Source organism: Bos mutus, chromosome 4 (genome assembly GCF_027580195.1).
Source record: "Bos mutus isolate GX-2022 chromosome 4, NWIPB_WYAK_1.1, whole genome shotgun sequence".
NCBI lineage: Eukaryota > Metazoa > Chordata > Mammalia > Artiodactyla > Bovidae > Bos > Bos mutus.
In genome coordinates this window covers 38,095,485-38,119,994 of record NC_091620.1, presented here as the reverse complement: position 1 = coordinate 38,119,994, position 24,510 = coordinate 38,095,485, and the positions used below count along the sequence as shown (strand labels likewise).

The 24,510-nt window shown below is 36.3% G+C and overlaps 1 protein-coding gene across 4 annotated transcripts in view; it reads right to left on the bottom strand.

Annotated features, from left to right (window-relative positions):
- The window catches only part of CDK13 (cyclin dependent kinase 13), a 122,510-nt gene that overhangs the window by 63,983 nt on the left and 34,017 nt on the right, over positions 1-24,510 (bottom strand). For all 4 annotated transcript variants that reach the window (XM_070369341.1, XM_070369343.1, XM_070369342.1 and 1 more), the window contains exons 2-5: positions 23,554-24,213; positions 18,121-18,291; positions 16,594-16,733; positions 14,562-14,732 (exon numbers count right to left, since the gene is read on the bottom strand). In XM_070369341.1, the coding sequence (XP_070225442.1) occupies positions 14,562-14,732; positions 16,594-16,733; positions 18,121-18,291; positions 23,554-24,213 (1,142 nt within the window). The remainder of the gene's footprint in view (positions 1-14,561; positions 14,733-16,593; positions 16,734-18,120; positions 18,292-23,553; positions 24,214-24,510) is intronic.

Genomic DNA, 24,510 nt, shown 5'->3' with positions numbered 1-24,510 from the left:
TCCTGGGTTTTTTTTTTTTTTTTTTCAGCAACATGGTATCTCTTTATATTCTCAGAATTGGGTTAGAAGTTTCAAGCCTCATTCAAATTTTTTATTTAAAGATAACTAACATAATAAACTTCCTAGATTTTTAACAGCAATATTAAATGCCGAAATATATGGAATTGTATCAAAGTTCGAGTGAATATAAATTATAAATCTAGCAAACTATTCATACTAACTCAAACAAGTGGTATCAAAATGTCATAAATATTTTGGCTAGGCAAAAATTCCTCAGTTTTCTGAAACATATATTATACATACTATTTATATACATATATATTTATGCAAAATCTTTTATACTTTCTTGATAAAGGGTTGAGAAAGAACATCAAAAAAAAGAGAGACAGAGAACCTGGAAAACAAAAACTAAATGAAATGGGAACACTGAATATGAAATACAAAAAGTGAAACAAACTAGATAAAAGTAAAGTCATACAGTCCAATTCTTCTTAAACATGGCTGCTCATTAGAAACACATCTGGAACCTTGGAGAAAGAAGCAATACTTGGGCATTTGTATTTTCCAAAATTTTCCAAGATAATCCTGATATGCATCTGGATTTTTAGAAGTGATTACAGGTTTTTCTATTAAATGCTAGTTTCAGTGATAAAGAATTCAATGATTTTCTGTTGACCAATCATAACACAATGGTACTAAGCGAATAGTTACATAATCAAAGAAAAGATTTTATCAATTTTCACAATCAATAGCCAGGCAAAAATCAAAAGATAATTATAATTGCAAGCCATAATGGAAACATGACTAACCTAACAAGAGAAAATAATTACATACAATTTAAGGGGTTATGTAGAGTGATGTGGTAAGTGGAAGTGCATACATGCACGTTTTCATCCACACAGCCAATCTAGGTCTTTTGATTGGTACACTGAATCCATTTACATTTAAGGTAATGATCAATATTTATCATCCTATTACCATTTTCTTAATTGTTTTGGGGTTATTTTCTGTAGGTCTTCTCCTTCTCTTGTGTTTCTTGGCTAGAGGAGTTCCTTTAGCATTTGTTGTATATAGCTGGTTCGGTAGTGTTGCTCTCCTAACTTTTGCTTGTCTGGAAAGCTTTTGATTTCTCCATCAAATCTGAACTACAGCCTTGCTAGGTAGAGTATTCTTGTTGTAGGTTCTTCCCTTTCATCACCTTAAACACATCATGCCATTCCCTTCTGGTCTGTAGAGTTTCCGGTGAGAAATCAGTTGGTAACAGTATGGAAGGTCCCTTGTATGTTACTTTTTGTTTTTCCCTTGTTGGTTTTAATATTTTATCTTTGTCTTTAATTTTTGTCAGTTTGATTACAATCTGTCTCATTGTGCTCCTCCTTGGATTTATCCTGCCTGGGACACTCAGCACTTCCTGGACATGATTGTCTATTTCCTTTCCCATGATAGGGTAGTTTTCAGCTATTATCTCTTAAAATATTTTCTTGGGTCCTCTCTCTCTCTTCTCCTTCTGGCACCCCAATAATGCAAATGTTGTCCCAAAGGTCTCTTAAGCTATCTTCATTTTTTTTCATTTTTTCTAAATTCTGTTCTGTGGTAGTGATTTCCATCATTCTTCTTCCAGGTTGCTTATGTGTTCTTCTGCCTCAGTTATTCGGCTATTGATTCCTTCTAGTGTAACGTTCATCTCTGTTTGTTTGTTCTTTAGTTCTTCTAGGTCTTTGGTAAACATATCTTGCATGTTCTCCATTCTGGGTCATCTTCACTACCATTATTCTGAATTCTTTTTCTACAATGCTGCCTATCTCCACTTCATTTAGTTGTTTTTCTGGAGTTTTACCTTGTCCCTTCATCTGGGACATAACTCTCTGCTTTTTCATCCTAATTAACTTTCTGTAATGTGGTTTTCGTACTAGCAGTTATGGGAACGTGGTTCCTCTTGCTTCTGTTTAACAGGAGATGAGGCTAACAGGCTTGTGTAAGCTTCCTGATAGGAGAGACTAAATGGGAAAAACTGGGTCTTGCTCTGGTCGGCAGAGCCTTGATCAATAAAGCTTTAATCCAATTATCTGCATATGGGTGGGGTTTCCCTCCTTCTCTGTTAGTTGTTTGGCCTGAGGTGACCCAGCCCTGGGCTCTATGGTAGGGTTAATGGCAAACTCCAAGAGGAATTACTTCACAGGGCACCTTCCAGGACTGCTGCTTCCAGTGCCCCCATCCCCACAGCAAGCCACTGCTGAACCACACCTCTACATGAGACCCTCCAACACTAGCAGGTAGGTCTGGGTTCAGTCTCCTGAAGGGTCACTGCTCCTTTCCCCTGGGTCTTGGTGTACACAAGATTTTGTCTGTGCCTTCCAAGAGTGGAGCTTCTGTTTCCCCCATCCTGTGGAAGATCTATCTGTAATCAAATCCCACTGGTCTTCAAGCTCAGATTCCCAGCTGGATCCCCAGGCTGGGAAGCTTGACATGGGGCTCTGAACCTTCACAACAATGAGATAAGTTCTTTGGTATTACTGTTCTCCAGTTTGTAGCTTGCTCATCCAGCAGGTATGGGATTTGATTTTATCATTATTGTGCCCCTCCTACCATCTTATTGTAGCTTCTTCTTTGTCTCTGGACCCGGGGTATCTTTTCTTGCTGGGTTCCAGTGTCCTCCTGTTGATGGCTGTTCAACACCTAGTTGTCACTGAACCGGAAGTCTAGAGATTTTTTTTTTAGTACAGATGCATCTCTTTAATAGTTATATGTCTATTTAGATTTTCTATTTCCTCATGATTCTTGGTAGGTTCTGAGCTTTTATGAATGAGTGCATTTCATCTAAGTTACCCAATTTGTTAGTGTAAGTACTTCAATCCTTTTAATGGCAGAGTAATACTCAACTGTATAAATATAACAGACTTTGCTTATCATCAACTGATTCACATTTGGGTTCTTTACACTTCGGAGCTACTGTGAATTATCCTGCTATGAACATCGGTATACAAGTTTTTGTGTAGACCCTGTTTTTATTTCTACTGGATATATCCTTAGGAGTAGAAGCTGTTCTGGGTCACATATAATAATCTGAGGAAATTCCAGGCTGCTTCTCAAAGGAGTCCACTGTACTATTTAGAGTCCACCAATAATGTACGAGTCTTCTGATTTTTCCACATCTCCCCCTACACTTGTTATTACTTATCCTTTTAATTATGGTCAACTGATAGTGTGAATAAGGTGGTATCTCATTGTGGTTCTGATCAGTATTTCCCTAATGACTATGATCTGGAACATCTCTTCATGTGCTTATAGGCTATTTGCATATCTTCTTCAGAGAAATGTCCACCGAAATCCTTTGCATTTAGTTCTAAGAGTTCTTTATATAGTCTAGATACAAGCCTCTTATCAGATATATGATTTATATATTTCTCCCATTGTGAGTTCTCTTTTCACTTTTCCAATGGGTCCACCAAAGGAAAAAAGTTTTAAATTTTCATCGAGTCCAATAAATTATTTTTTTCCTTTGGTTTCTCCTTTTAGTGCCGGAACTAAGGTGGCTTTGGCCAATCCAAGGCCATGAAGTTTACTCCTAGATTTCCTTCGAACAGTTTTATATGGTTTTAGCTCTTATATTTAGGTTCCTGATCCATTTTCCGTTAATTACTGTGTATACTGTGAGAAAGGGGTCCAATTTCATTCTTTTACATGTGGATAGACACCCACTTGACCCAGCACTAATTGCTAAAAAAACTTATTTTTTTCCATAGACTTGTCCTGGTATCTTCATAAAAAAAATCAACTGACCATAACTAAGAGGGTCTGTTTCTAGACTCTCAATTGTATTTCACTGATCTCTATATTTATCTTAAAGCCAGTACCACACAGTCCTGATCATTCTAGTTTTGTAGTAATATTTGAGATCACTTTGTAGGAGCCCTCCAATTTTGTTTTTTAATTTTTTTTTTTTGCTTTACTAGTTCACATTTTGAATTTTCATATGAATCTTATGATCAACATGTCAGTTTCTGTAAGGAAGCCAGCTGGGATTCTGAAAGAGACTGAATAGAATACGTACATCAAACTGGGGAGTATTATGAATCTGATCCAATGTCTTGCATTGATTTAGGTCTTAATATTTTTTCAATGATATTTTGCAGTTTTCAGGGTACTGCTGCTGCTGCTAAGTCACTTCAGTCGTATCCGACTCTGTGCAACCCCATAGATGGCAGCCCACCAGGCTCCCCTGAGCCTGGGATTCTCCAGGCAAGAACACTGGAGTGGGTTGCCATTTCCTTCTCCAATGCATGAAAGTGAAAAGTGAAAGTGAAGTTGCTCAGCCATATCTGACTCTTAGCAACCGCATGGACTGCAGCCTACCAGGCTCCTCCATCCATGGGATTTTCCAGGCAAGAGTACTGGAGTGGGGTGCCATTGCCTTATCCGTTTCAGGGTTCAGTTCAGTCACTCAGTCGTGTCCGACTCTTTGCGACCCATGAATCGCAGCACGCCAGGCCTCCCTGTCCATCACCAACTCCTGGAGTTCACTCAGACTCATGTCCATAGAGTCAGTGATGCCATCCAGCCATCTCATCCTCTGTCGTCCCTTTCTCCGGCTACCCCAATCCCTCCCAGCATCAGAGTCTTTTCCAATGAGTCAACTCTTCTCATGAGGTGGCCAAAGTACTGGAGTTTCAGCTTTAGCATCACTCCTTCCAAAGAACACCCAGGGCTGATCTCCTTCAGAATGGACTGGTTGGATCTCCCTGCAGTCCAAAGGACTCTCAAGAGTCTTTTCCAACACCACAGTTCAAAAGCATCAATTCTTCGGCACTCAACCTTCTTCACAGTCCAACTCTCACATCCATACATGACCACTGGAAAAACCATAGCCTTGACTAGACGAAGCTTTGTTGGCAAAGTAATGTCTCTGCTTTTCAATATGCTGTCTAGGTTGGTCATAACTTTTCTTCCAAGGAGTAAGCGTCTTTTAATTTCATGGCTGCAGTCACCATCTGCAGTGATTCTGGAGCCCAAAAAAATAGTCTGACACTATTTCCACTGTTTCCCCATCTATTTCCCATGAAGTGATGGGACCAGATGCCATGATCTTCATTTTCTGAATGCTGAGTTTTAAGCCAACTTTTTCACTCTCCTCTTGTGATCACTCACCTAGAGCCAGACATCCTGGAATGTGAAGTCAAGCGGGTCTTAGAAAGCATCACTACGAACAAAGCTAGTGGAGGTGATGGAATTCCAGTTGAGCTATTTCAAATCCTAAAAGATGATGCTGTGAAAGTGCTACACTCAATATGCCAGCAAATTTGGAAAACTCAGCAGTGGCCACAGGACTGGAAAAGGTCAGTTTTCATTCCAATCCCAAAGAAAGGCAATGCCAAAGAATGCTCAAACTACCGCACAATTGCACTCATCTCACACGCTAGTAAAGTAATGCTCAAAATTCTCCAAGGCAGGCTTCAGCAATACGTGAACTGTGAACTTCCAGATGTTCAAGCTGGTTTTAGAAAAGGCAGAGGAACCAGAGACCAAATTGCCAACATCCACTGGATCATGGAAAAAGCAAGAGAGTTCCAGAAAAACATCTATTTCTGCTTTATTGACTATGCCAAAGTCTTTGACTGTGTGGATCACAATAAACTGTGGAAAATTCTGAAAGAGATGGGAATACCAGACCACCTGACCTGTCTCTTGAGAAATCTGTATGCAGGTCAGGAAGCAACAGTTAGAACTGGACATGGAACAACAGACTGGTTCCAAATAGGAAAAGGAGTACATCAAGGCTGTATATCGTCACCCTGCCTATTTAACTTCTATGCAGAGTACATCATGAGAAACGCTGGACTGGAAGAAGCACAAGCCGGAATCAAGATTGCCAGGAGAAATACCAATAACCTCAGATATGCAGATGACACCACCCTTATGGCAGAAAGTTTCAGGGTACAAAGGCTTACAATTTTTTAGTCAATTTACTCCTAGATATTTCATTCTTTTTAATGCTAATGTAAGTTTTCTTAATTTCACTTTAGACAGTTCACTACTAGTGTAAAGAAAAACAGATTTCTGTATATTGATCTTCTGCCACCTTGCTGACTGCATTTATTAGTTCTAACAGATTTTTAGTGGATTACACAGAATATTCTGTACTGTGTATACATGCAAACACACACACACACACAAACTGATTAGAGTTGGTTTTACTTCCTCCTTTCCAAATGGTTACTTTGTGTTTCATTTTTTTACCTAATTGCCTTGGTAATGTTGAATAGAAGTGGCAAGAGCAGACCTCCTTATCTTTCACAGATGCCCTTTAACAAGTGGAGGCAGTTCCCTTTTTTTCCTATTCTGTTCTATTGCTGCCCTACTTTTCACAGCGTATATGGACACAAACTGTCTGGAAAACAATGTGGTTATGTGTCAAGAAATTTCAAAAGTTCAAATCCTTTGACCTAGTAATCCCATTTCTATAATGAAGTTAAGGGAATAATCAGATGCAAATAAGTTTTATTCAAAAAGGCATATGGACTCACTGACTGCTAGAATTATACGTGCTTATTATACAGAATCTTTTATCACTCATTACTTCATTTCTCATCAAATCTATAATTCAGAACTTGTTAGGACTTTTTCTAGCAGATAAATTTCTGTTTGGTTAAAGGTATATGAAAAGCTACAATAACTACTAGAATTATCCAATATAACTCTTCAGTATAGGAAACTGTAGTTGAAATGCCTGCAAGAAATAAAATGTGGAACAATGGAGGAATGAAATATGGTCTATCCAAGTGACACTATTCCAATAAAAAAGCAAGTTATTAATGACAGAAGCAGAACTTCAGTTTGGGAATAAATAATCACATGTATAGAGAAAAGAGATATTAAGAAAATTACAGAAAATTTCATTAGTGATAATATCTGGGTCATTTTATTCTTTATGTGTTATTTCCCAAATTTAAACCAGTAAACACCACTTTTTTAATCAAATAAAGTCTAGTATTTTTCTTTCTCCTCCTCTGCCTCACTTTAAAAAGTTGCTGTTGTTGTTCAGTCCCTAAGTTGTGTCCAACTTTGCAACACCATGGATTGCATGCAGCACCCCATTCTTCCCTGTCCACTACTCCTGGAGTTTGCTCAAACTCATGCCCATTAAGTCGATGATGCCATCCAATCTTCTCATCCTCTGTCGTCCCCTTTTCCTTGTGCCTTCAACCTCTCCCAGCATCAGGGTCTTCTCCAATGAGTCAACCCTTTGCATGAGGTGGCCAAAGTATTAGAGCTGCAGCATCAGGCCTTCCAATGAGTATTCAAGGTTGATTTCCTTTAGGACTGACTGGTTTGATCTCCTTGCAGTCCAAGGGATTCTCAAAAGTATACTCCAGCATCACAGTTCAAAAGCATCAATTCTTCAGCACCCAGCCTTCTTTATGGTCCAACTCACATCCATACACAGCTACTGGAAAAACCATAGCTTTCACTATACAGACCTTTGTCAGCAAACTGTTATCTCTGCTTTTTAATATGCTATTTAGGTTTGTCATAGCTTTTCTTCTAAGTAGCAAGAATCTTTTAATTTCGTGGCTGCAGTCACCCTCCATAGTGATTTTGGGAACCCAAAAAATAAAGTCTGTCACAGTTTCCATTTTTTCCACATCTATTTGCCATGAAGTGATGGGGCTAGATGCCATGATCTTAGTTTTTTGAATGCTGAGTTTTAAGCCAGCTTGTTCACTCTCCTCTTTCACCTTCATCCAGAAACTCTTTAGTTCCTCTTTACTTTCTGTCATTAGAGTGGCATCATCTGCATATCTGAGATTGTTATTTCTTCTGACAATCTTGATTCCAGCTTGAGTTATCCAGCTCAGCATTTCTCATGATATACTCTGCCTCACTCAAAAAAAGTTACTAATTCTAAACAGTAGTAGTGCTACACAAAAAGAGGGTATAAGATCTTAAAACTCTGCATCCCTGGTCTAGATACCTTAATTGGAAATTTCACATAAAATATCAGATACAGATAAACATCTGAGACAAGTTTTATCTTTTATATGACAAAATTAATACCATACTACAGGCAGTCCTCCAATGTAAGAGACACAGGAGATGCAGGTTCAATCTCTTGGGTTGCAAAGATTGCCTGGAGTAGGAAATAGCAACCCACTCCAGTATGCTTGCCTGGAAAATCCCATGGACAGAATGGCCTGGTGCGCTAAACTCTACAGGGTCACAAAGAGTCAGACACTACTGAGCACATACACAGCAGCATATAAAAAATTTAAACTTACAAATGACTTTCAATCCTGCATCAATAACCTGCTAGACACTGCACCATCACATGAAAATTGTATTTTTAATACAACAACCAGTTTATTACTTTTTTAAGTTGGGAAAAAAGAAGACATAGTATAGAGATGGTACGTGCAGACTCTTTAACAAAGTTTCTCCTGCTTATTAGATAAGATTCCACAGCCTGTATTTAAATTCTTTCACTTCTCTTGAAAACTCACCACCTACAACTGAAATTTTAACGATTACAAATTAACAGAGGAAAATTTCTAGGCAGAAATAAGCTTGTCATTCATGTATCAGTTTGATCTAGTTCTAGCAAGCACTGATCTGTCTGGTTCCCAGAAGCTCAGTTGATTCACAGACCAGATGTTTTTCTTTCCCTTGTATATCTCAAGCACTGTTCATTAGAACTTACTGATTTGATGGAAATATTCTATAGTCAGGAAGATGCACTGGAGAAGGGATAGGCTATCCACTCCAGTATTCTTGGGCTTCCCTTGTGGCTCAGCTGGTAAATAATCTGCCTGCAATGTGGGAGACCTCAGTTCGATCCCTGGGTTGGGAAGATCCCCTGGAGAAGGGAAAGGCTACCCACTCCAATATTCTGGCCTGGAGAATTCCATGGACTGTGAGTCCATGGGGTCACAAAGAGTCAGACACGACTGAGTGACTTTCACTTTCTTTCAACCTATAGCTTCACCATCCAAATTGCAGCCAGTAGTCACATACAACTATAGAGCACTTGAAATGTCGCTAATGTAACCAAGGAACTCAACTTTTAATTTTATTTAACTTTAATTAGTTTAAATTCAAATAACCACATTGCCTAATGGATCCTGTATTGGTCAGCCCAAGTCTTGAACTGGCACAGTGTGTGGAATGAAAAAAATGACCAAATCAATCAATAATCAATAATTCTCTCATCACAAAACCAATGAAATATCAGCATGTGTGCATGCTCAGTCATTTCAGTTCTGTCTGACTCTTTGTGACCCTATGGACTGTAACCCAGCAGGCTCCTCTGTCCATAGATTATGATCCACACAGTCAAAGGTTTTAGTGTAGTCAATGAAGTAGAAACAGATGTTTTTCTGGAATTCTCTTGCTTTTCCTGTGATCCAAAGGACATTCGCAATTTGATCTCTGGTTCCTCTGCCTTTTCTAAATGGAGCTTGTAAATATGTTAAGTTCTCCATTCATGTACTATTAAAGCCTAACTTGAAGGATTTTGAGCATTACCTTACTGACATGTGAAATGAGTGTAACTGCACAGTCGGTAATTTGAATGTTCTTTGGCATTACCATTCTTTGGTACTTGAATGACAATGATCTCTCCAGTCCTGTGGCCATTGCTGAATCTTCCAAATTTGCTGGCATATTGAGTGCAGGACTTTGACAGTATCATCTTTTAGGATTTGAAACAGCTCAGCTGGAATTCCATCACCTCCACTAGCTTTGTTCATAGCAATGCTTCCTAAGGCCCACTTGACTTCACACTCCAGGTGACATTTTGCCATAAGCATTACTAAACTGTTTTCTTGATCTTCAGGAAAACTCCAAATTAAAAAATTACTCAATTCTCTCATTAAACAAATACTAGTATTAACTGTAATATAGCTAACAATTTACACAAAGTAATTTTAATACTGGTTTGTTTATCCAGGATATTATGTTAATTTTAAACATGAAAATACTATTTTGCTATATTGATACTATTATTTCAGTCTTTGTTTTTAACCTGAATACTAAATATTTACATTTTGATATGGAGAGCAAATCTTGGGCTTCCCTTCGGTGGCTCAGACGGTAAAGAATCTGCCTGCAATGTGGGAGACCTGGGTTCGACCCCTGGGTTGGGACGATCCCCAGGAGGAAGGCATGGCAACCCAAACCAGTATTCTTGCCTGGAGAATCTCCATGGACAGAGTAGCCTGTCGGGCTACAGTCCATGGGTCGCAGAGAATCAGACACAACTGAACGACCAAGCACAGCACGTGGAGATCAATAACTGAAGTTTTTACTTTATACTTCATATAACTGTAAAACAAAAAGTCTCCTCTAATCAGAGAATTATAAACTGCATTAAAAATTTTAATTGAACATTATTAAATTCATTCAGAAAGTATTCTGTAAATTCATAATCCTCAGTTGAAAGAAGAAAATAACAAAGCAAAGCTTTTGCTGCAACATAATTCATAGCTTAGTTGACGTTATGAACAGGGAAGCATGCACACAAGAGTACTAAAATTGAAACAAGTAATTGCATCCCACCACAGAAACTAAAGATCTAGAGGTACAGGAAATGTTTTCTTATACCTCACATTAAAAATAAAAAGACTATAAAGGACAAAAAGTTCAAAGATTCCCTCAAAAATAATTAAAAAGAAACGGAATTGCTTAAAGATGAAAAAAGAATTAGGAAAAAAATTCAGAATTAGTCTCTCCTGCATTCCTTCAGTTAATTCAGAAAAAGCTCCTTTAGCCTCTCTGTGATCCTGCACAAAAATATACAGTGAAACCACTTAATGTTGTTTTCTTAAGGACACTGTGGTGGAAAGTGGGAAGACCAGCCATGTATAGTTCAGTCGTTCAGCTGTGTCCAACATTTTGCAACCCAATGGATTGTAGCACGCCAGGCTTCCCTGTCCATCACCAACTCCTGGAGCCTTCTCAAACTCATGTCCATTGAGTCGGTGATGCCATCCAACCATCTCATCCTCTGTCATCCCCTTCTCCTCCCGCCTTCAATCTTTCCCAGCATCAGGGTCTTTTCTAATGAGTCAGCTCTTTGCATCAGGTGGCCAAAGCACTAGAGCTTCAGTTTCAACATCAGTCCTTCCAAAGAATACCTGGACTGATTTCCTTTAGGATGCACTGGTTTGATCTTCTTGCAGTCCAAAGGACTCTCAAGAGTTCAATATCACAGTTTAAAAGCATCAATTCTTCCGCACTCAGCTTTCTTTATGGTCCAACTCTCAACATCCATACATGGCTACTGGAAAAATCATAGCTTTGACTAAATGGACCTTTGTCTGCAAAATAATGTCTCTGCTTTTAAATATGACGTCTAGGTTGGTCATAGCTTTTCTTCCAAGGAACCAGCATCTTTTAATTTCATGGCTGCAGTCACCATCTGCAATGATTTTGGAGCCCAAGAAAATGTCGCTGTTTCCATTGTTTCCCCAAGTATCTGCCATGAAGTGATGGGACTGGATGTCAGAATCTTTAATTTTTTGAATGTTGAGCTTTAAGCCAGCTTTTTCATGCTCCCCTTTCATTTTCATCAAGAGGCTCTTTAGCTACTCTTTGCTTTCTATCATAAGGCCAGGTAAGGCCTCACTAAACAACACTCAGGTAGAGACCTAGAGAATGAGAAACTAGCCTTCAAACCGTGTGTGTGTGTTGGGGTCGGAGAGGTATTTGCCAGTGTAAAGAAAGGCTGCAGGGCAAAGAAGTACACTGGCCTATCTGACCAAACAAGCAATGTGACTTGAGTTTGGTGAGCAATCAGAAAAACTGATTTGGGCTGGGTTTGGGAAAATAAACAAGGATGTGATCCACAGATCAGAAAAAATATGAAGTCCAGGATACGTTACAGGAAAAGTACTATATTAACTTGGCTATAGTACAAGATTAATAAAAAACAAAATTTGTCAACACCCTCACTCATAAAATCTTAATTCTCACTACATAGTAAGAGAAATATTTCCCTTTAAAGGGTGAAGAAATAACAGGCTCAGAAGGGCTAAAGACCTTATTAAAAAGCTAAGTCTCTAATCTCAGACATTCCAACCAAAGTCAAACAGGTCTCCTTTCTACTACACTGTAAGAAATAATGAAAACTAACATGAAAAAGGCAATCTGGGTTGAAAGTCAGGCTAAGAAATTAGCTTTATTATGGGGAAAAAACTAATGAAAGTGATGTCAATTAAAAAGATGATTCTGATGATCTCCATAAGAAATACAGACTACTTTCAAACATAGGTTCCTTCCTAAGAAATGGTTACTATATATAACATCAATCATTTTTATACTTTGGTCCCTAGAAGAATAAGATAGTGGATGTGTATAGCTGTGGACGGGAGGAGGCTAAGAATCATGCTCAATCAGAACATACCTACTTTAACCTATTTTTTTGAAAACGAATTCTACTCTTTAAAAACCATTTATCAGGGTGTCAATCTTGGTTTCAAAATCTTACTCTGAAGATCTAAAACCTATTGGAGGGAGAGCATTTCTTTTACCCATCATATATCCTGTAATAACTACTTTTTAACTACTTCAAAAAGCACGCTAGTGTCTTTTCAGCTCTTTTTGCTAAAAGTCAACCATATACTACTATAGTTTATCAAAAAGCAATTTCAGGTTAAAATTTTTGCCTCCACACTTTTAGAAATAATATATATGCCTGCCATAAACTTTACTTGTAAGTTGAGGCATTTTAACATTAAAATTGTAAGGTAAATATAGTCTAACACTGCTACTATAAACTGCTTCTCAATCACTAAAAAATAAAGACTAAAAATTATATAGCATAGATATAGATATGCTAGATAGCATATTAAAAAGCAGAGATATTACTTCGCCAACAAAGGTCCATCTAGTCAAGGCTATGGTTTTTCCAGTGGTCATGTATGGTTGTGAGAGCTGGACTGTGAAGAAAGCTGAGCGCCAAAGAACAGATGCTTTTGAACTATGGTGTTGGAGAAGACTCTTGAGAGCCCCCTGGACTGCAAGGAGATCCAACCAGTCCGTCCTAAAGGAGATCAGTCCTGGGTGTTCATTGGAAGGACTGATGCTGAGGCTGAAACTCCAGTACTTTGGCCACCTCATGCAAAGAGTTGACTCATTGGAAAAGACCCTGATGCCGGGAGGGATTGGGGGCAGGAGGAGAAGTGGATGACAGAGGATGAGATGGCTGGATGGCATCACTGACTCGATTCACTTGAGTTTGGGTGAACTCCGGGAGTTGGTGATGGACAGGGAGGCCTGGCGTGCTGCAATTCATGGGGTCGCAAAGAGTCGGACACGACTAAGTGACTGAACTAACTAAAAATTATATATTGAGCCCCCTCCAAAGCAAATATTACTAGTGAATGCTTTACGTGTAATACTGGTACTAAGTATGCTTTGACATTTACTTAGGTGACTCAAAAACCAGTAAGGTAATACATGTAAAATAATTCAACACAGCTATTTTTAAAATAGAGTTTGACAACCAAACTGAAAAATGGCAGAAGACATAAATAGACATTTCTCCAAAGAAGACATATAGGTGGCCAACAGTCACATGAAAAGATGCTCAACATCACTAATTACTAGAGAAGAGCAAACCAAAACTACCGTGAGGTACCTACCTCATACCAGTTCAAATTGACCAGCATTAAAAAGTCTACAAATAACCTGCTAGAGAGGGTGTGGAGGAAAAGGTTGTCCTGCACTGTTGGTGGGAATATAAGTTGGTGCAGACACTATGGAAGATAGTATGGAGGTTCCTCAGAAAAGTAAAATAGAGTTACCCTATGATCCAGCAATCTGATTCCTGGGTATATATCCAGACAAAACTACAATTCAGAAAGATACGTGCACCCCAATGTTTACAGCAGCACTATTTACAACAGCCAAGACATGGAAACAACACAAATGTCCACTGACAGATGAACAGAAAAGAAGATGTGGTATATATACATACCACTCAGACACAGAAAAGAATGAAATAATGCCATTTACAGCAACATGGATGGACCTAGAGATGATCATACTAAGTGAAGTCATACAAAGACAAATATCATATGCTATCATTTACATGTAGATCTAAAATGTGACACAGTGAACTTACCTACAGAACAAAACAGACTCACAGACATAGAAAACAGACTTGTGGTTGCCAAGAAGGAGGGGAGATGGGGGACAGAAAGATTGGGAATTTGGGATTATCAGATGCAAACTATTATAAATACAATGGATAAAAACAAGGTCCTACTATATATCACAAGGAACTATAGTCAATATTCTGTTTATCATCACATGAAATTCATATCAGAATATGGAAAAGAACATATATAAATGTAAAACTGAATCACTTGTCTATACAGCACAAATTATTACAACACTGTAAATCAACTATAATTCAATGAAATAAATTTTTAGAAAAAAATTTAATAAGTTTGATATTAAGGCAATGGTTTTACTGTACCTAATAAATACTTAAATAATCAATACCAAAATATATAAATTAGCAACATCATGAATACAGAGCTGATTATATAAATATGCACACATACCTTTATCCTTCTTAAAGTCCAAAGCATCTTCTTTATCGGTCACTATTTCCTTCATATTGATAATACTCTGGTGGGTAAGCTGCCGGAGAATTTTAATTTCTCGAATTGCTGTAATAGGAAACCCTTCCTTTTCATTATCCAGGCGCACTTTTTTTAAGGCTACCATTTCTCCTATTAGAAAAGTAAATAAAATCAGGTTACCAACTAACAAAACCAAATAACATTTTAAACTTTTATTTTTTTCTTTTTGGCTGCGCCGGGCAGTTCATGGGAATCTTAGTTCCCCAACCAAGTATCAAACCTATGCCCCTGCAGAGGAAGCTTGGAGTCTTAACCACTGGACCACCAGGGAATCCCCCTATTTTTAATTCATAATTTCAGTTCCTACCTCTTGAAATTACAACCCACAAAATATATTTTGGTTTCCAATATACCAAATTATAAATTTATGGTTCAAAAAGTCTCTGGTTAAATAAATTATGGGGTATTTATCAAACTACAGAATACTATATAACTGTTAAAAAGGATACAGTAGGTCCAAATGTATTGTTATTTTATGATAAGATGCATAAATGAAAAAAAGCAAGATAATGAGGGTTGATACATTACACTGCCATTTTTTTTTTTTTAATGAAGAGGGAACACTAAATATACACCTAATTTGCTTATACATATATAAAATCTCTCTAAACAGATGCAAAAACTCTGGACATTAAACAGATAAGAAGATATGCTCATATATATTAACTTGTCCAAAGATGCACAGTTATCTAGTACTGAAACTGGGACTCAAAATCTGGTTTAGCTGTCTCCAAACTATGTGCTCTTCCCTCAACACTAAATGATTTCATAATTTACATACAACTAAGTTTTGTAACAGATAATCTAAGTATTGAAGTGTTAGTCACTCAGTCATGTCCGACTCTTTGCAACCACACAGACTGTAGCCCGCCAGGCTCCTCTGTCCATGGGATTCTCCAGGCAAGAATACCAGAGTGGGCAGCCATTTCTTTTGCCAGGGGATCTTCCCAATAAGGACTGAATCCCAGGTCTCCCACTTGCAAGTGGATTCTTTACTATCTGAGCTACCAAAAAAGCCTGGTGTGTGTACTGAAACACACACACAGAAATCCTATTTTAAGAGAAAATTCACTATAACAAGTTTGTTCATTCCACTTCTTTGTAGGAAAAAAGAAGAATTCAGTACTTATAAATTTTCCAAAGGAAGGACATTTTTACTTTTAATCATTAAAACTTAGTTGATTCTTTTAAACAGAACTCTAAAATACAGTATGATTCCTTGCTTTATAATTCAATTTCTTTTGATAATGCAGAATCATCTTTATAAACATTACTTTATTGCTGCATGCTATAACTGACTTCAAAGTTTCTATGCATAAGGTAGTCTCCCTTATACTAAGTGGCCTCAAACATCTATACTATTTTATATATTGGTTTATATCAACAAGGAACTATAAAAATTAAATACTGGTTCTAAGCACTATTTATTAGTAAAATATATGATGACCTCTAATATAATTACTTTTTCCTCTGCTCCAAGACTTTTAAAACTTTCTCTCAGGTGACTCATTACAATCTGAAAGACTACACTGCTAAATCTGGCCCCAAATAAAGGATAATTTCTACAGAAAAATAACTTGGGGGCCAAAATATAGGTGTCACATAAGTCTTAATAGAACAAAATTTACTAATTAAGGTCAAGGTACTTTCCATCTGATTATTAACAACATAAAATTTTACTGAACAAAAAAATCTAAATCCCCCCATATTACACAACATAAATACTAAAAAAAAAAATTTTTTAACATATATATGTGTACACCTTGTTACCTGAACTCATATCTTAACGTTAGTCTATATATAAAATGAAACCAAAAACAAGATGAAACAAGAGCATGATAAATTCAAGTTTAACTTTTTCCTGAAACTTCCTCAAGTTATACATTAGAAGAGAAACATGAATTAAGTACATTCCATAGACCCAAAGATCCAAAATACTTGGCATTCTTACCAGTGTCTTTATCCCTGGCCTTGTAAACTTGTCCATAGGTGCCTTCTCCAATAATTCCGATGATATCAAATTTATCCACGCAGCGTTTTCCCCAGTCAATATCTTTCTCTTTGATTTCACCAAAGCGAGGCCCACATATTCTATCAAATATAGTTCTGAAGTTTTTATATACAATCAAGCAAACTGAATAAACTATTTAATACGCAGTATCCACCCTCCACCCAATTTTAAATCTTTTATTTCCCCTCACCTTTGTATATTAGTGATCATCTAAGACAAGTAACACTATGAGTTGGTACTATAAATCTTCATGAAAGTCAAGTTATTATTTCTGCATACTGACTTTCCTTCTGTAGACTAACAGAATAGGAAAGAGAAGTAAAGTGTTTATGAAGGACTTTCAGAAATACAATGTAATTTTTCAGTGAGTGGACCAAAGCAACACCAGTCCAAAGAGTCAAAGCTCTCTAATCAACCACCAGAGTGTTTTCTTTTTCCTTCACTGACAACAAATCTATACGTACTTGCTTTCAAAAGTCAAGTTTAAAAATCCGAAAATTACCACAGATCTAACTATAAAGCATATTAACATATAAAGCATATTGAGACTTATGGCTCAATAAAACTATCTTAAAAACAGAAGCACCAGAAAGACTTCAGTCAAGAGAATATAGAAATATTAATATAATCATCCCTTAGGAATCCACACTTTTTAAAAAGTGTGCATTATGTATACAACAAATATTTGACGCTCATCAAGAAGATATGTAACTCTGTAGTATTTTAATATTCTGGCAGGTAATAGTATTTAAGTAATTAAGCTACAATACTCAAGGACAGACTATTTTAAAAGTTTTCTAGCTTTCTACTCTACACTAGAAAATCACTTCATATTCTTATACTAGACACTACCTGAAACAGCAATTCTAAAATCAGATCTAACTCAAAGGCTTACTCACACTTTTCTTTGGTTAAGTTAAAAAAAAAAAAAAAAGGAATCGTTCTCTTCTCCTTAACTGATGAACAGGTTACAAGGGAAAGAGTTATCTCTAGGCACTTACTTGAAGCTAATTTAGGATACAGATTTCAAACCTTCTTCCACTCCACCTCTTGCAAAATGAAGAATATATTAGTTATGGGAGCAAATGGAGCTAAAAGGAAAGGAAAACATAGCAGCTCGCCCATTTCTAATTTTGTTTGGGCTCACTGAATGCTGACTTCCACCTTGCCCAATTTCAATATTTCTGTCATTTAAATATATTAATTATAGAAGTTTTCTTCAACACATATAATATCCCAAGAAATCAATACATTACAAACTGAGAAAAAATTGTGGTTTTATTAGTCACTTTAAGTAAGAACTCAGGCAATTATGAAAAAAATTTCCAAAGCTCCAATAAAATTTATTCATATACTTAAGCTGAAAAAATACACTTTTTTAAAGTCTTAATTTTATATTTTATAATTTTTTTTCTGATGATAATCATCTCTGGCCAATTTAAGAGCAGGTAGAAAGCAAGCACATACTTAGGCCTCCTTTTATTATGTAACTGTGTTGCTGTTTTCTTTTCCTCTGGACTCTTTGAGAGATCATCTCCTCCTGGTAGCTCAGGGGGCAGTGGTAAATCAGCAAGTAGACATCGCAGTTTCTTTTCTACTTCTTTTTTAACCGCTTTTACTGAAATATTTCCTCGCAAGCTAAAAAGGAATCATGAATAAACACAGAGTTTATTTCACTGAGAAATAAAAATACATTTATGAAATATGCAATGGCAAAAGACTAGTTTACTTTCCAGCTATATTCAACTGCAAAATACAAAATTTAGGAATAAAAATGATACAGAATTATATTTTAAAAAAATGGAAAACTAAGAAAAATATGGAATTCAGTTACTAATAATGTATGAATATTGGTTCATTAATTGTAACAAATGTACCATACTAAAAACACTGTTAGTTGTTAATAATGAAACCGAGTGCAAGGTATATGGTAACCCTCTGTAATATCACTGTAAATTTTTGTAAATACTAAAACTGTTCTTTAAAAATGTTTCTTTTTTAATGATACAGAATTACTATAAAACTATAAAACTTAAAGCCAAGCAGTCATGCTTTACAGGAAAATTCATTAGTTTTAAAGCATTTGGTTTGATTCTGGTAGAGAGAGAAAAAGCCATTTTGTTGTAAGAAATAAACCACATGCTATTATTTATCTTGCCTATTTAAATAACCCCAGGGAACTAATTTAGGGCTTCCCAGGTAGGTCAGTAGAAAAGAATCCACCTGCCAATGCAGAAGATGCAAGAGACCTAGGTTTGATCCATGGGTCAGGAAGATGCCCTGGAATAGTAAATGGCAACCCACTCCAGTATTCCTGCCTGGAAAATTCCATACACAAAGGAACCTGGGGCTACAGCCCACAGGGTGGCAAAGAGTCACACAGGCCTGAGCACGCACACAAAGAACTGATTTAGCTTCATTCCTTTTCCGAATAAATTTTTCTTGAATTGGACAACGATTCTTTTTTTTAAAGTTTTTTTAAGATTCTAGTTTATCAGAATTACAGTTGAAAATTAAGCTCAGTTTTATACTTTTTATGAATATATTAAGGGCTCTGATTTTTTTAAGTATATGTTAACCTGGTAATTATTTTAAACCTCCCAGACATTACAAATATAACACATTGGAATAGAATCTTAAAATGATAATAAAATTTGGACTTCACATACTTCCATTTTATATATAGAATTTTATTTATTTATTTTTGGTTGTGCTGGGTCTTTGTTGCTGCATGCAGTTTTCTCTACTTGCGGCAAGCGGAGGCTACCCTGTTGTTGCGGTCCACAGGCTTCTCATTGCAGTGGCTTCTCTGATTGCAGAGCACAGACTCTAAGGTGCTCAGGCTCGGTAGCTGCAGCTCCCAGGCATAGAGCACAGGCTCCATGTTGTGGCACGCAGGCTCAGCGGCTCTGTAGCATGCAGGAGTTTCCCTATCAGCGATTGAACACTGTCTCCTGCACTGGCAGGTGGATTCTTTACCACCGAGCCAGTAGAGAAGCCTTACTTCATATACTTTCATGACAGTTATAAGTCCCAGAATTTAAAAAATCTAGTGAAACTAAACTGCTGTAGTCAGAAATGACTACTGATGTTAACAACTTGTCATTTTACTTAATTATCACTTCTCCTACTTACGTTGAACATTAATATTATTGTACAATAAGTATATGGATCTTTTAATACCATCTGATAAAAACTATCAATAAAATTATGACTTTTCTTCACAACACCAAGTTACTTACTAGAAGGTAATCTCTAATAGGGAAAAAAAGCTCAAAAGGAAATTGGATTGCAGTTTTATTTCTATAGTAATGGTGTCATGCAACCTACTTTTCAATTTTAATGTCCCACCATTTAACAAATATTCACTGTACATGTCCATGTGCTAGGTGTTACATAAAACACTACAGTTTAACAAGAGAAAAAAATTCACAAAAACATTAAGATTCAGTTCTTCTCAGAAAGCAGCTTTCAGTCTTTTGGAAGACATCAGTAAGCAGCAGGATACAGTACTACACACACTGATTTCCAGAGTAATATAGGAAAGGGTAGCCAACTCAAGACTGAAAGACAGTAAAAGCTTTTTTCTAGAAAAAGTATCACTTGAACTGTCTGAAAATAAATCTATTTAAAATAATTTATTTAGAGAACTGTAGTCTCTAACTCATAATTAGACTTTAGTCAAAAATTCGCTTGTACAAAAACAACATGAGGGAGGAGAGTAGAAGTCTTATTTTACTTACAATTTAGCATGTAAAAGACTGCCTATATTCAAATACATCATTATATGAACTATTAAATTCAGCAAGGCTCCAAGACTTAAGAGAAATGAAATATTACTTCCCAAGAATAACACTATATAATTTAAAATATATTAGCACTGAATACTTGCAATAACCAAATAGGATATGTAATGATTTTTTTTTTGTTTCCATATACTACAGTAACAAAAAACAATAAAATGCCTTAACAAGAAATGTATAAGATCAAGAGAAGAAAATTAAAACATGATTGATAAACATAAAACTAGACAAGAATGAAGAAAGCAATGATGTTTTCATATGGGAAGTTCCAATTCTGTACAGCTGTCAATCTCCAAATTAATCACTGCATTTAATCAAGTCCCAAACAAAAAATCAAGCAAGAGAAATCAAATGATTTAAAATTTATCTAAGAATAAAGGAAAAAATACCAACACTGGGCCCAAATTCATTCACAGCAGCATTGAAGTTGAGGCTGAAGGGTTGGGTTGTTCACTAAGCAGTCATTTACTCCATCCCTTCACTTTTACATTACCTGCCCATGTCTAATTTTTATATATGGCACCAGAAATCAGTGAGATAGAGTATTCAATAAATGATGTTAGCAACAACTGATCTATTAGTCCACAAGGTGGTGGACGAGAGTGGACAATCAGACCATGTCTTTCTCCCACGTATAATAAACAGAAACAAATACCTGTGAGATGTGAATCAACCTTTAAAAACTTTTTAAACCTGTAAGTTTTAATGGAAAAACGACAGATCCAAATACATTCAAAATGGAAAACATTCACACAGCCAAAACAAGTTAAGTCTCAAAGACAAGCAACACACTCTGACAGGCACAGATCAAGATCCTAACATAAGGGGTACCTATAAATCAATTAAAAAAATAATAATAATCTTAAGGAAAAGTCAGCATAAGACCTGAACAAGCAATTCACTGGAAAAAATAAATAGCCAACAAATGTTCAGAAAGATGCTATATCTCAATAATCAGAAAAAGGCAAAATTAATCACATATTTTAAAGATTTTCAATATTTCAAAATTGGCAATATTTAGTGATACTGAAAACATTTTATATATTTGGCTACATAAATTGACACACAATCCTACTAAGACACAATTTGGTAGTTTCTATCAAATCTTTAAATGTGGATATTTGACCACATAACTATCCACATAAATTACTCATGTGTACATAAAATATTAATGTATAAGGAGTGTTTAATAGAAAACAATTATAAATCTAAATATCCATTAATCAACAGCAGAATAATTAATAAGAAAGTCATGCATCCACTTCCATGTGTTGGAATACTGAATCTACCTCTACCAACATAGAAAGATCTCCAATACATTAAATTTCAAAAGAAGAGAGGAAGAATATTATTATAACTGGTATGATCCTCATTTTTTAAAAAAGATGATTAGATGTATACATATAGTTAACAGTCCATCTTATGATTTCAGAGAGAAATAGATTCCAGGGCTGGGAGAGAAAGTTCAAAGTGAGTTTTTTTTGGATGGGAAGCAAGACTGCACTCCAAAATAAAAGGGGTCATATCAAAAGGACAAAGAAGTTGGCTTAAAGGAGCTCCCACTCGCCAAATTTCAGACAATCATATTTGGAACAACAAAAAGAAGAGTGGCTGTAACTGGTGTTAAATCAATCTTTGGCCACATATGTCAGTAGTAGTACTCAAGAGTCTTAAAAAAGTTCTATATCCTTGAAACATACAAAAACATTCAAAGCAAAAAAGAGCAGAGACACAATAAAAAAAGAAGACAGCAAAGAAGGAGAGTCAAAAAAAATTTTAATGACCAAGTATGGAATGTGCCACCATCTTATTAAAAACAGATGCACAAAGAATACCCTTCTTAATAAGCAGTCACCACCTGGGCACATATCCTGAATTCTTACCAGTAAAATTTACCCCTATAGCACATATGAAGAGTAAAGTAGAGAATACCTAGTCTCACTGGTCCAGAATCACTAGATTCTCAGCAACAGGCTTATTTTCTTACTGATGAAGTGACTCAGTTCTGGACTCATGCCCCTCTGTGCTGGGCAACTTATTCCAGGACTCATCAAAACTATAAATCATTACTGTTATGTCCCTTCAGTGTTCCTAACAAAAACAGTCAAACCTGCAAATATCACAGTTAGAAAGTAGTATAACTAGATAACACCTGATTAAACTGGATGGGGTCCCTTCAGCAACATTTCTGATTGTACTAAAAATACAAAAGGGCATGAAATTATAATTTATTTTTGTTTAAATTACAAAATTTTCATAAAGCTAGCCAAAGTGAGTGCTTGAAAGACCTGCCCACATGGCATTTTTATCAACTTGTTTTCAAATTCCCTAAAGATGCCAGCTAGAAAAATTGCCCATAGAGTTGTTTTTTTAACAAAAAGGGGAGTAGGAGTTATAATTTCTTCATAAAAATAAAAATGAAAAAGGTCAAGTCAATAGGCAAATCACAAGCAGCATCAAGTTTCCATCCGAGCACAAGTTGAGAAACATTCCTAGAACTGCGTTTACATTTAGTCATTCTTACCTTCATCCTCTTTAAACTGTTTCAAAATAAAGTACTAGCTACACCCCCAACAACAGAAATTTATAAATAATTTAAAGGAAAGCATTAATACATTATGACATTTCTGTAACATGTAATTAATCTCTAGTTGCAAAAAATTAAGTCAATAAAAAACTAAAAAATCATATATTCATAAAGGGACCTTTATAAGGTCAGTGAAAACACTTAGAAATAAACAAGATAATATGATATTATCACCCAGGACAGATTCTATTATAAAATGTCCTGTCTCTGATAACATCAAAGAATATCAGCCAAAGAAAATACTGACATTTCTAATTTCCAAACTCAAGCTGAAACATATATTATATCCCATGACAATGGCAATTTTTACCTGGAATTCTTAGCATAAGCTATAATTTTTTCATCCTATAAGCAATGTGCTTCATTTTAAGTTGTATACCATAAAGAAAACTAATTCACTTACTAAACAGTCTTTCATAAAGTTTCTTGAGGGAGGGGTCAAATAATCTGTCATTTCAAACTGAGATTTCTGTTTCTTTAACCAGTCACAACAAACTTTTTTGCACTTACCTATCGGCATCTTTATCTTCAGGCAGCATGGGAGGCAAAGGTAAGGGTGGTAAGGTAGAGGTCACTAAAGCCACATGTTGCTCCTTCTCCTTGGCTCCTATGCTTGGTGTAAGTGGTTTCGTTTTCTCTTTAAGAGATACTGGTTCCTCCTTTGTAGCAGCAGATTTACTCTCCTTTCCAACTACAACTGCTTTCTTGGTGGCTTTATCTACAATCAAATTATTATCCACTTTTGTTACCTGAAGAGGTGGCTTTGTTTTTGCCTTGTCATTTTTTAAAGTTCCACCGCTTGAGGGAGAAGGTGCATGCTCAGTTTTAAGTTTCTTCACATCCTTCACATGGTTGGTTTGTGATGCACTGGCACCAGTTTCTGTGTTCCCCTTGGTAGGTGTAGAAGTGCTGGCAGCTTTGGCAGCTTTGGCAGCAGCCTCAGCAGCCTTGGCTGCTTCTGCGGCCTTAGCGGCCTCTGCAGCGCGTGCTGCCTCTGCAGCTCGTGCTTTCTTATTCTTGTTCAATTCAGCTGCCAGGCTACTCTTCAGAGTTAGTGTGCTAGGAGAAATGCTAGAATGACGACTTCTGGATCTAGACAATCTATGCCTGCTACGGGATCTTGAATGCCTAGATGAATATGGGCTTCTGCTTCGTGATTTGGCAGACCGTCTGGTGGAAAATAATTAAGATTTAGTCAGTAATTCAGAAAAGTTCAATTTGCAATATACAAAACTGCTAACTTGAGCCTGTAAATTAAACAGAAAGTATTTAATTTCAAAATCACAATACAGTTTTTGTGAGAGAATTTTTAAAAAAATAAAAAGTGCTTTTAAGTAAAATATCATCTAGTGGCTATACATTTCCTGAAAACAGAGTGAATGCTTGATTCTGGTCTGATCTACTAATGCTCAAAGGTAAAGCTGGATGAAAGCTGGATGAGAAGAAATACAGTAAGAATTAGGAGCA